Source organism: Diadema antillarum, unplaced genomic scaffold (assembly GCF_040938485.1).
Source record: "Diadema antillarum isolate AM-2024a unplaced genomic scaffold, OU_Dant_1.0 seq00000704_RagTag, whole genome shotgun sequence".
NCBI classification, from domain to species: Eukaryota; Metazoa; Echinodermata; class Echinoidea; order Diadematoida; family Diadematidae; genus Diadema; species Diadema antillarum.
This window is the reverse complement of record NW_027271609.1, coordinates 1,255,345-1,268,431: the sequence shown is the minus strand read 5'-3', so window position 1 is coordinate 1,268,431 and position 13,087 is coordinate 1,255,345. Positions and strand designations below refer to the sequence as shown.

General features: G+C 36.9%; 1 protein-coding gene across 1 annotated transcript; it reads right to left on the bottom strand.

The window, feature by feature from the left end:
- Window positions 1–1,523: 1,523 nt before the first annotated feature.
- LOC139737772 (heat shock 70 kDa protein IV-like) lies at window positions 1,524–12,816 on the bottom strand. Its single transcript, XM_071648446.1, has 2 exons — window positions 12,629–12,816; window positions 1,524–3,333 (listed from the first exon to the last, which is right to left on the bottom strand). Exons 1-2 carry the CDS (start codon window positions 12,814–12,816, stop codon window positions 1,524–1,526), a joined length of 1,998 nt encoding a protein of 665 aa, XP_071504547.1.
- Between the last annotated feature and the right edge of the window lie 271 nt (window positions 12,817–13,087).

Here is a 13,087-nt window from a genome sequence, read left to right as displayed (position 1 = left end):
ACAAAGGTGCCAATACTACACCAAAGATGTACTATCAGAATGTGTATCATCTTGCACTGATACATATGCACACACACATTATATGCCCTGCATTTGCACATAATTAATATTTAAGGATACGGCATATCCCTCCAAACCACACACTCCAACACTTCCCTGTAAACACATATAAATTATGGTCGCAAGTATCACAAGTTCATCTTTCACACATGCATTCTTGCAGACAATAGTTACATTCAGACGATGATAAGCTAACTCGAGGGTATTATCGTAGTTAATTATGGGGCTCCAAATATGGCGTTTTATCTTTCGTCGTGATATCAGTCGTATCGTCACGAAATTACAATTGTTTTCCAAAGATAAAAAATTTCTTAACGAAATTGTAATTTTGTGACGAAATGACTAATTTCGTTACGAAAGAGACCACGAGACACGTGGCGCCCTATACTTAACTACAAGCTTAATTAAGGATCACGGTCTGAACGAAACTTATAACTTCGACACAGGGAATTTAGCGGAGGAGCTATTGTGGCTCGCTTGAGCTTTGGCTGATGTGAGCTGCAGAAAAGGTCATCTCTTTAGTTAGGGATGCCCAAGGATTGATTTTTCATTGTTTGAGATAGGGGAGACAGGAAGTAGTTACTGTCACAGGTCACTGAACTTTGGTTAAAACTGTCCTTTTTGTCACAAATTCGACTAAATATATCCATTTGTACCATATTGGTTATATCACTTGGAGTTAAGGATAAAATGATTCCACTTTCACTTGGTCGAAATGACAGGGTGAAAGATTAGATGTCATCTAAACTGGGCTAGATAAAGCAGATAATGTTAAGACGGACGTTAAATGTACGTATGTCAAAGTGTAATATATAGAAACACATTTCTCTCGTGCAGAGAAGGTTAGGCGTCAATTTTTAATTGATGTAGTCGAGATAAATGAGCGTTATCAAATGTAACTAAAGGGTCAGGCTCTCGTGGTAGATAAAGTGACCGCGTGAGAAGCGGAGACATCTCCGTCAACTGTCGACTGGGATTCTTGTCTCCCTCTCTGATATACGCACGGTTATTTTACCTCATCTAGATTATGCAGACATTATATTTCAATCATCACGTGAGCAACTTCTTGACCAAATGCAGAAACTTCAAAATAGAGCGGGAAGAATCATCTTAAAAATAAGACCAGTGACTCTATAATAGTGTCGCTGAATATGGGTTTCCAGCCGTTTTTACTCATCTATTACCCTGTCCTTACTTCTTACTTTACAATTATATCAATTTTCTCTTATTTGCATATGCTTGTAAAACATTGTATTTCTGTAAACGCTGTATATTTGTTAGGTCTTTTTTTGTGACCGGAAATAAACTAAACCAAATAACAGATCACAGCATGTAACGGTTACCGTGGTCGGGGTCACTGATATGACTAGATATGACAAATGCTACATAGATTTTGTTTCTCTCTCTCTCTCTCTCTCTCTCTCTCTCTCTCTCTTCATATGCTTTGTAATTATTTGTCACTGCTACCACAGCCGCATGTAAAGAACATTCAGTAATAGTAGTAGCAAGCCAATGCAGACTACGATTAGCAGAGTATTGTCACTTCCAGTATTGTCGCTTTCTTCAGACTGAGACCGCACTGGACCTGCTGGAGGGGCATTATTTTGCTTTTCATTTTCAACATGCATCTTGCTTAGGATTGGCGAGCAGATGTTCTGAAGCTTTGATAGTTGGTCAATGTACTCTTCCTTCGTTGAATTAGAATCCAAATCTAACCACTGATTGACATCATCTACAACCTCAATAATCGTCTGTTTGTCTTCAGGAGTTAGGTTCCTCTGAGCAGCAGGTTCCTTGAGAGCACATTTGATCTTGTAGACGTAGTTCTCTAGTCGGTTTTTGCATACATATCTGTTCCGTTGGAGGTCATCCTCAGCTTTGTACTTCTCTGCATCCTTGATCATGAGTTCAATTTCTTCCTCAGTGAGACAGCCGCTGCAGTCGGTGATCGTCATGGTTTTGCTGCAACTTGTACTTTTATTAAATGCTGTCACAGTCAAAATCCCATTTCCGTCAATGTCAAAGGTCACTTCGACACTCGGCACACCTGCTGGAGCTGGAGGAATACCTGTAAACTGAAACTCTCCAAGTAAGTTGTTATATTGGACGAGCTTCCTCTCTCCCTGATACACGCCGATGCGCATGCCTGTTTGGTTGTTTGAAGTTGTGGTGTAGTTGTGCGATGCTTTGACGGGAATTCGTGTATTTCTCTTGATTATGATTGACATTTCGTCACCATCGACCTCAGTCCCAAGAGAGAGAGGAGTTACATCAAGGAGGGTGACATTCTGGATTTCTTTGCTCTCATTACCAGACAAGATGGCTGCCTGGACTGCTGCACCATAAGCCACAGCTTCATCGGAATTGATGGACTTACTTAGGTCCTTGCCATCTAGGTATTCGCGTAGAAGCTTCTGGATCTTGGGAATGCGGGTTGAACCGCCAACCATCAAAACAGTGTTGATGTCTTCCTTCTTGATCTTTGCATCAACGATGGCGCTTTCAACTGGGTCAAGGCATTTCTTGAACAGATCAGAGCAGAGGGTTTCGAAGCGAGCTCTAGTGATGTCAAAGCTGAAATCAATCCCGTCGAAGAGCGAGTCTACTTCGATACTGGCATGGGAGCTACCTGACAGACTCCTCTTTGAACGCTCAGCTGCTGTGCGGAGACGTTGAAGAGCTCGAGGGTTGTTTCTGAGATTCTTCTTGTGTTTACGTTGGAACTCTCCTACAAGATGGTTGACCAGCCTGTTATCGAAGTCCTCACCACCAAGATGGGTGTCCCCAGCAGTTGCCAGGACTTCGAAGATACCATCATCGACAAGCAAAATGGACACATCAAATGTGCCTCCACCAAGGTCAAACACCAGGACATGCTTTCTATCTCGTACTTTCTTATGAAGTCCATAAGCCAGGGCAGCTGCTGTCGGTTCATTAAGAATGCGAAGGACATTCAGCCCCGCAATTTCCCCAGCATCTTTAGTGGCCTGTCGCTGAGCATCGTTGAAGTAAGCAGGAACAGTGATGACAGCATCTGTGACTTTCTGACCCAGATATGCCTCGGCCGTCTCTTTCATCTTGCTGAGAACCATGGAGCTGACTTCCTCTGGGGCGAGGATCTTATTCTCTCCCATGTACTCAACCTGTAGAGCTGGTTTGCCTTTTTGGTTAATTACCATGAACGGCCAGTACTTCATATCCTCTTGAACAATCTTGTCTGTGAATCGCCGCCCAATCAGTCGTTTGACAGCAAAAGCTGTGTTCTTGGAGTTCCTATAGTACAAGCGAAATTAAAATGAGATTTAACGTTTGCAGAAAACAGTAAATATCAAAATCATCTATAACTTATATTTCACAGGGCCGGCGCAGTGTTTTCAAAAGTGTTGGGGCCCACTTCCACCTTTCATGAGCTAACAAGCAAAAAAAAAAAAAAAAAAAAAAAAAAAAAAAGGTCCTCAGCTCATTCTCTCCCCTCCCATTTTAGTGCCACTTACGTACTTCCGGGTTGAAAAAGTGTAGGGGCCCAAAGTGATGACACCTTATGTATTCCTTTGCATGGTGCACAAAAAGTGTGGGGGCCCGAGCCCCCACGGCTCTCACGGCTGCGCCGCCCCTGCTTCATCACTGTCTATCACGTAAAGGGAAAGAGTTGTGGGAGGAGTAATTCCCTCCAACGAGAGCTTTCAGAACCGAAATTCGTCGAACTAGTGCACACTGTGGGTAAAATATCTGGAAGAATTTTCAATGTTCTATACAACATTTTAATGCCATATTTTGATATTCACCCAGATTTCACAATGTCGTAGCTTGTTCAATTATCTTTTAGATACGTAACTGCAGATTTTCATTTGGATGACGTTATTACTTGAAAAAAAATCAGTTTAAGGTAACTTTGTCAAATTTGACTACTTTACGTGTTATCTCTATTTTATGAGGGTGCACTTTTTTTCTACAAATGAAAATTAACATAACTGTCTTCATGGAGCACTAGCTCACTTATCCTTCAGTGAACTTCTAAATAATATGTTGAAGCTGACACTTTTGGCTATCGGAAGTGTGCTTCAGAAAAACAGGCCCTATCATCCCAAAATTTGGCATAATATGTTTAATCCATGTCACGAACATCATTTCATAAATTAGCACCTACTTCATCAGACACCTTTTTGGCTGAGTGAATTAGGGTCAAAGACAATAAATGTTTCATAATGTATCTTGGTGAATACATGTCTTAACTTTCCCATATTCTGCACACGTAAAGGCCATGTCGCAAGAATCATTTCATAAAATAACAACTTTTTGCTCAGATACCATGTTGACTGTGCGAAGTGGGGTCAAAGGTCAAATATGCTTAGCTGTGTATCTTCGTTATAGTGTAAGCGGTATCACCCCATATTTCTGACACATATTATGGACCATGCATGATACATGGATCATTTTACAAAAATAGCGACTCTTTGCTCAGAATCCCTTTTGGCTATGCAAATGAGGTTCAAAGGTTTAAAAAAAAATATATTTTGTAACTTGGTCAGTATATGCCCTACAGGAGCCAGATTTTGCACTAATATGGACTATGTTACCTGGATCATTTCATAGAATAACAACTTTTTCCTCAGACGCCATCTTGGTTGTGATCCGAGTATCCTCTGGTATCACTTATTGTTTTTGTACGGATTCTTTCTTCTTCTTCTTCTTCATTATCTATTTCTCATCAAATGTTGTGCAGAGGTTAGCTCAAAATGTTCTTCGACTATCAATTTCAAACTTATAACATATATGTATCATGTCCTAGTGACAACAGACCTAATGTATCATTGTGATCAGTCAAGCATGACGTCAGTATGTCATTGTCTCAAATTACATTCTCATTCAAATTTCACTAATGGAATGGAATTTCTCAATGAAATTTATATCTTATATACCTGAAGTCAAGCTCTATATCTATTCATGTTCTCAAAAGTTATCTTTACTCTTAAAGCGTACGCGTACGCGCGTGCTGGAATTTAAACACGCTCTAATCAAGCTCAAACTGTATTGTTTTGCACACGTTTCAAATCATTTGGAGCATTTGATTAAAAAAAAAATCGACAGACGCGTACGTGCGCGCATATACGCACTTGCAGCTCGTATGCACTAGCGTTGGACTCGGAATCTAAAGGTTGGGTGTTCGATTCTCGCGCTTGCCATTTTCTTCCTTTTTCTTTTTTATGACATCAAAAGAAAATGACATGACTGTCTTTATTGAGCACCAGTTCACTTGTCCTTCGATGAATTCCTCCCAGATTTTATATGTTTTAGCTGAGAATTCGGTCTATTGGAAGTTAGCCCTCCGTTTCTGTTTTTGTTTTTTTTCATTGGACGTCAGGATCACGTGCGAAAAACTTGCTTGAAATTGACACTTGGTTCGACATAGAGCGCTGTTGCTTTATACACAGTGCCAATGGGAGGTGATATATCTCGACCCAGTGGATAGCACGTTGGACTCGGATTCGAAGGATTGGGGTGTTCGATACTCGCGCTTGCCATTTTCTTTTCTTTTGATTTTTTTAGCCCTTACACTTTTGCTATTTCCTTAGTGGGTCTTTTTCTCCCTTCCTTCTTCAAATTTATATACAACCGGTTTACTTATTTCTTATTTTTCTAATCTCTTCCACCTTCTCTGCAATAGCTCAAAACAACAGGCCCTATCATCCCCAATATTTTGCATATGTTTAGTTCATATCACAAACGTTATTTTATATAACAACAGCTACTTCATCAGACACCATCTTGGATAGGTAAACCAGGGTCAAAGGACATAAATATTCCATCATGTATCTTTGTGAATACATTTCCTGTCTTTTCCATATTTTGCTCACGTAAGAACTCTGTTCTAGTATTCATTTTACAAAATAACAACTTTTTGTTCAGATGCCATCTTAGCTCTGAAAAGTAGGGGTCAAAGGTCAAATATACTTTACTCTGTATCTTACCCCAATCCCACCGGGTTTTTTGAGGGACTTGAAACGACCGGCGGGCTTTTTGCCCTCCCCCCCCCTCCCCCCTTCAGATCTCGGTCGTGGATGATTTGCACTAAGGTAGCGGCAAATGTAATCTACAAGACTGTATGGTTAGATTTTTTCAAATTTTAATTCATGTATTTTATATCAATTAATTCATGCTAATTTATGCAAAAATATCGTTTTTGCCTATAAAAACAAATCAAGGTCCAAGACTTCTAATTTTTGGTAAACATGTTCTTTTCAATATCTTCAACAAAAATATTGAAGCACAAAATTGGCTCCATAAATATTTCTTATGTATTTTATTGCTTATTGAATTTCTCATGTATTTCTATGGTTTTTTTTTTACTTTTTGCATTTGTTGTTTTTGTTCATCAAAATTTTTACAGAATTTATTTAAAGCATAATCAGGCTAAAATAAACCATTATCAGCCATTGAAAGTAGAAATGAAGAGTTTGTGCGCAAAAACCGATAAATCCATTTTTGAAGATTTTGAAGTACAGTCTCTGTCATAAAGTACAAAATAATACCTTTTAAATTATATATTGGTCACTACATATAAAAGTACATTATTGAAGTTATGGTCAAGAGAAGAAAAAATGTTCTTATTATTCTCTTTATTTTTCTTGACCTTTAATCGCAAATATCTCCATTTGGCAAATATGGACTTGTCGGTTTTTGCGAACAGACTCTTCACATATTTATTTTCATATGAATTAATTGCAAAAACACAATTTACACTGGATTTGTACACAAAATCACGATTTTTTTTTTTCAAAGGGGCGTGGCTTCAAATCAGTATGCCCGGGAGCAAATGTTGGTCTCAAAAATTGAAAGAAAACGTCATAAAAGGTCGCGGCGAGAGCATCACGCGTTGGGGAATAATCATTCGAAACGTCGAGGGTAGGGTTACTTTAAGTAGGGTTACTTAGTGTATATGGTATGACTTTAATATTTTGAACACACATGGACCTCGATAGATAGATCATTTTGTATGCGCAATTGAGGTTCAAAGGTCAAAAATTATCTACTTTGTGTTTCGGTTAATATACGCTCAACAGATTTGCACATGGACACCATCTTGATTGTGCATGGCAGGGCCAAGGGTCAAGATTACTTCATACTATATCTTGGTGATTACGTGCCCTATCACTCCAACATTTTATACATATGTAACCTATGCCATATCGATCGTTAATTGAAATAAAAGCTTTGTAATCAGACGCCATCTTGAGGGTGTAAAGTAGGGTCAAGAATAAAAAACATTTCGTCTTGTATCTTTGTAAATATATGGCATATTGTCCTTTTATTCAAGGAAAGAAATAATAAATAGAAGCATTAGATAACAAATTTCCGCAGAATTAGATTTCTTTCTTTTTAGTGCTATTTCCCCTATTTTGCGGGTGCCGAACACGAATCCATCTTTTGCCATATTTCTATTAAGGATATGTTTAGCCGTTACTATGCAAACGATTTTTTTTCAAAGAACATGGATTCTCCATTAAACATTATAAAAACATTTTGTAATTTCCAGTATATGTCAATATATATTTCTTTCATTTCATTAAAAATAACTATTTCCAAATGTCACGGTTACCTCAAATCAATGACGGTTGCCATGGTATCAATTTCGTTTAAGAAAGAAAGATGTTTTCATGAAAAAAGAAAGAAAATATGACAAGATTGAGTAGGGTACTCATGACAAATCATTATGATGTTTATGCGCTCTCTTTTCACTATGTTCATCCTTTATCATTGTGGTTGCTATGGCAACAACATGCGGAAAACTGTTCTTAAAGAAAGAAGGAATATTTCATTAAAAAGGAAAGAATGAATGAAATAGATAAATGGTAAATGTGTGTAAAGTCTATTTTTTTTTTTGCTCTTTCGTCTATCTTGTTGATGCTAAACAGAAATCTACCTGTTGCCGTTTTTTTTTTCAAATTGACATCTTCAGCCGTTGCCATGGCAAAAAAAAATCTTTAAAACAGCATGTGTTCTTCTTTAACATAAAAATGATGTTGACCTAGAAATATGTCAATATGAACATATCTCTTTAATTGAATAGAACATACTATTTTCCAATTACAAGGTGACCTCGTAGCAATGACGGTTGCCGTGATATCATTTTTACAGAAGATAATGATATTTTCATTTAAAAAAAAAATCATAAGAATATGACAAGATTGAGTAGCATATTTATTACAAATTACTATTAGCTTTTTTCTCCACTATGTTCATCCCACACTGCTCTCCTTGCTACAGCAATAATATGAGAAAAACTGCCTTTTTAAGGAAATTAAAATTCATTAGAAAAGGAAAGAAAGAACACGATAAACAAAAAAAAAAACAAATATGTGAAAACACAAAGGTTTAGCACGCTACCTGCATTTCTGATAATATTACACTTTCAAAAACATACATATCCGTAATAATGGTTTAATATCTAGCATAATACTTGTCATGGAAATGACTTAAAGGCATTCTTTACCATTTCCAGATGAAGCAAAAACACAGTTCTAGTGCTTCAAAATAGATCTAAAATATGATTTAGGGATAAAAACCACCAATGTAAAAATATTCATCAGGATAATCAACGCTAAAGTATTGTTAAATATACAAAATTTGAGCAATAGTTATAACAGATTTTTTCTCGACTAAACCATCTACAGTTACGGTTTATTTTTAAAAAAAATGTGATATCTCGTTATATCTTAAGCTTTCATTGCGAAATTCATTATATGTGACCGTGCACCTCAAAACGAACACAAAGTAGCACACACTGATTTTGCGTGAGGACTGAAAATATGAGAAATGGGTCAACCTAGTTGAACTTGACTTTTTCATATTTTCTGAAAGAGCGGGTCTTCTTTTAAATTATGCTAAAATTTGGGATCATAAAACGGGCAGGAAAGTGCGTTTTTTTAGCAGTTTATCTTGAACATTTTTGGTGGAATAGTGTATTTAGGTGTGTCTTTAGAATCCCTTTTTCATTTCTGAAAAACCTTGTCCACACTCTTCACTTTCAACTCTAATAACTTTTGAAAGGATAGTACTACTACTTTGAAAGTTGGCATTAATCATGGACAGAATGTGTTGATGAGGCATGCTCAATTTCAGTTTAATCTGATAATCTCTTCATTGTTGTGACTCTGGTGGCTTACTTCCTGTTTTTTGTCCCATTCATCGCACAGCCAGCACGGTTTGGTAAAGATTAAGCGCTTAAATATAGACACTGTACTTGAGAGCCTCTTTTCTCAGTTCACACTTTTCCTGAGTCTGTGCTTTCTTTCCAATATTTAGATAGGTTAGGAGAGTCCATTTGATTTGAGTTATACATCATTTTAAAGCTTAAAATCTGCTCTTCCAGAATATGGTCTTAACTAAAAATTCATGTCTGGCGACTTTTTGTTTGTTGTGAGGTGCAGGGTCACATATGGAGGATGTTTTATGATACAACTGACCTACACATATGCATTAAATGTGATAACTTGAACATTTTTTTAAATCTCTGCTCCCAATGGTAAACATTTCCTTATTTTTTTGAGAAAGTAGTATCTTAAAAAACAGCTTAAAACTATGGCTGAAATTAATTATCACAAATGAGGATGACCCTCAGGTATACGTCACTATAAGAGCCATGGAACTCTTTTTAGGTTTTTTTTTCACATTTGTATTCTCTGTTATTTTACTTTTTTGAAAAAATGTGTTTCTTATATGCTGTTGCTATAACAACAAAAATGATTTTAAACAAAAAGAATTATATATTGCTGATAGTCTTGTTAATTAAAAATACTCCGAATTTTAAGCCATAATTTCAAGCTTTTCCTTGACATTATATTTTTACAAAAATATCAAGGCATTTCCATGACAACCATTTTACTTAATATTAACCATGATTATGGATAATCAAGGTTTCGATTGTAACAGACTCTCAAAAGTTACACTGGGATCAAAAATTGAGAAAGCTGACAAAACGCTTATGCTTTTAAATATTTGGTTTTTTTTATTCTTTCTTTCCTTTCAAATGTGGGGAACGTGGGGCATCGTGGATAAAAATGCCGTATTTAAGCTTCCCGACTCTCAATTGAAGTACCCGAATTCGATTCCCGCCCAGTGTTTATTTCCCTGGACAAGATTACCCACCATGTCCATAATAATGACAGGGCCCTCTGGTACAGCAGTTGCAATTCTGAAGAGGCTACTAGGAGACCTTGTCACTATTGTAATTATTTTTGTTATTATTATGAATATGTTTTTCTACATAAAGCAGTTTTTCTCATGTTATTACTATAGCAACGAAAATGATTTTGGAAAAACATAGTAAAAAAAAAGGTGAATGTCATAAGATAGGAGAATGCATTTCAGCAATGACCATTCAAATTCATTTTAAGCCGGCACACAGCGACGATGGAATTTAGTTGGTCACTCAAATATCGTAAAAAGGCAAACATGTTCAAAATTAGTGCATTCAATTTAAAGGAAATATTGCATTTAGTTAGCTTACTAGGGGCCGTGTATATGTATTTTTTCACATAGCTTTGAATAAGGCTTCATGATTAAGATTATTTATTCTGCCGTATAGGTCCACCTGCTCAAGTAAAATTTGAACTGAACGAGTATGACAAGCTTAGGGTAAAATGGCTGCCATATACAGTCACATCAGGCACTGTATACAAACGAGCATAATAGGGGAGGTTGATTGTCACCTTCGAGAAAAATAATATCGACTCCACGGAAAATACGACATTTTTGTTGTTTATTGATATTGTCTTTGTTATCTTTTGCTGGACTATGTGAGATCATTGTGTGTCATAACTTGTTTTTAATGTGCCGCATTGTTTGGTTACTGTTGGAACGCTGTCCTTTTTTTAGTGCGTGCGGTGTCTTCAAGGAGTATATGTTTAAATTGTCTTTATGTTGTTTGGTGCACTGCTGACTGGACCTTATAATTCAAAATGTCATGAAATGAAAAACCGAGAATACATGAACACAGAACAATACAAAAGCATTAAACAAAATTTAATGGACTAATGGATTGACTGGGTTGTGTACACATGTTTGCTTGTTTTATAAGAAACTTTCGCCCATTTCTGCCCCATCCTTACCCCATTACACCCATTCTTCAAAATATATACAATACATTACCTTTAAATATACACTGCAAAAAAAAAAAATATTGGTGTTATATTTGATTGTTCATCTGGCACTTCGTGGTGTTAATGTGACACCTTGCCCCAAAATGTGTGACACGGCCTTTGACACTGCGCCGGTGTTAATTCAACAATGACACTACATGGTGTTAATTTGATATATCTGGTGTTAATGTCAATCTTATCACATACGCCCAGTGTCAATATGAGAAGACCACACTAACTGGTGTTACTATGTGGTGTTAATGTGTTCGCAACTTTTTTTTTTCAAAAATCAAGCACTTTATCAGTAAGTTCTTGTTCATCTTGTTGAAGTTCAAAACCAACAACAACAAAAAAAAGCAATAACTAATTACCTGCAAAAAAAAAAATAGTTTATATTTTGAAGTGACACCCGGAGGTGTTAATTCAACACCACAAATCAGCACCGGAAATGAAACACCAGCTCGGTGTTGCACATTTGACACCGGACTTTTTGCAGTGTGGTAAGGTAAGATGGCATTATCTATTCACTGTTTTCATATTCATACTGACTGTTCAGGAACTGCTCTGTGGAAGCTCGCGTAACTGCTTTCCCGATTTTCATTCAGTTTTGGTAGAAATGTTTTCTGTTGTTGTTGTTGTTGTTGTTGTTGTTGTTGTTGTTGTTGTAATACGTTACTCTTACTTTTCAGACTGTAGAATTTAGCTGTAATAACCCGTTATTCCCCTGAAACGTTCGATGGTGTCTGGGATGGATTTGCACCTTGATTAGAGAGTTTAAAGGGGAATTAACCCCCCAGATAATTATACATGTATATTGAGTGAATATAGCAATATTAGTAGAACACATGTATGAAAGTTTGGAAATCGGATAATCTGTTCAAAAGTTATGAATTTTTGAAATTTGGTGACGAGACCACTGGATCAGAAGACTATTACAGATCATGATATCACTAAAATTTTTCTAGTGCATGGAATGTATTCTTTTCATATGAAATGAAATTCCACGAATTTCATTTAATATGAAAAGAATACATTCCATGCACTAGCAAAATTTTAGGGGAAAAATGTTTCATTTTCTTCAAATTGTCTTTACATGGTAGTCCGTATGTGATGTCAGGATCCGTAGTAGTCTTTTCATCCGCCGGTCTCGTCATCAAAACTTCAGAAATTCATATTTTTTGAATGGATTATCCGATTTTCGTCAAACTTTCACTGATTTATTCTATTAATATTGCTCAATTCACTGAATCAAAATATGTTTTGGGAGTTAATTCCCCTTTAAACCGCTACATGTCCAGGAATCTAGAGATAAAGCTTTTTATTTCGGCAAATGTGTTGTTCTGGTTCGTAGTATTTCACAAGTAGAGAATGGTAACACAACACACTTAGAACACACTACTATACCTAAGCAGAAAGATTATGATATTTACATTGCAATTTGGTTCTTGGCGGCATCTCCAACGAGCAGCTCCCTGTCGGTGAAGGCGACGTAACTTGGAGTGGTCCGGTTTCCCTGGTCGTTGGCAATGATCTCGACTTTGTCGTGCTGGAAGACAGCCACACACGAGTAGGTCGTTCCCAAGTCGATTCCAATAGCTGGTGCTTTTCCTTGTGCCATACTCTAGATTTGTTATTTATTCACCAATTGAAGAATTCCAATAATTATGACTTTGTTATATAACCGGGAAGGAGTTAAGCGTGTCTACTGTCTGCACCTACCTGCTACTTTGGAACGTTTGTTACTTCCTTACTTGCTGGTTCACAGTTTAAAAATCCGACGTTCATATTTTCATCAGGTCGGCACAATACAGCTGCTGCTTCGTGCTGTGAAGTTAGATATCTCCAGTCGTTTGATCAATTGGCTAGACGTGGGGCCGTTGAACAATGAA

What these genes read in the sequence shown, in the direction of transcription:
- LOC139737772 (XM_071648446.1), bottom strand. Translation starts at nt 12,816, where the DNA reads ATGGCACAAGGAAAAGCACCAGCTATTGGAATCGACTTGGGAACGACC. An exon ending in GCCAAGAACCAAATTGCAAT is followed by an intron (nt 3,334 to 12,628) that starts GTAAATATCATA and finishes CTTGTACTATAG; the next exon opens with GAACTCCAAGAACACAGCTT.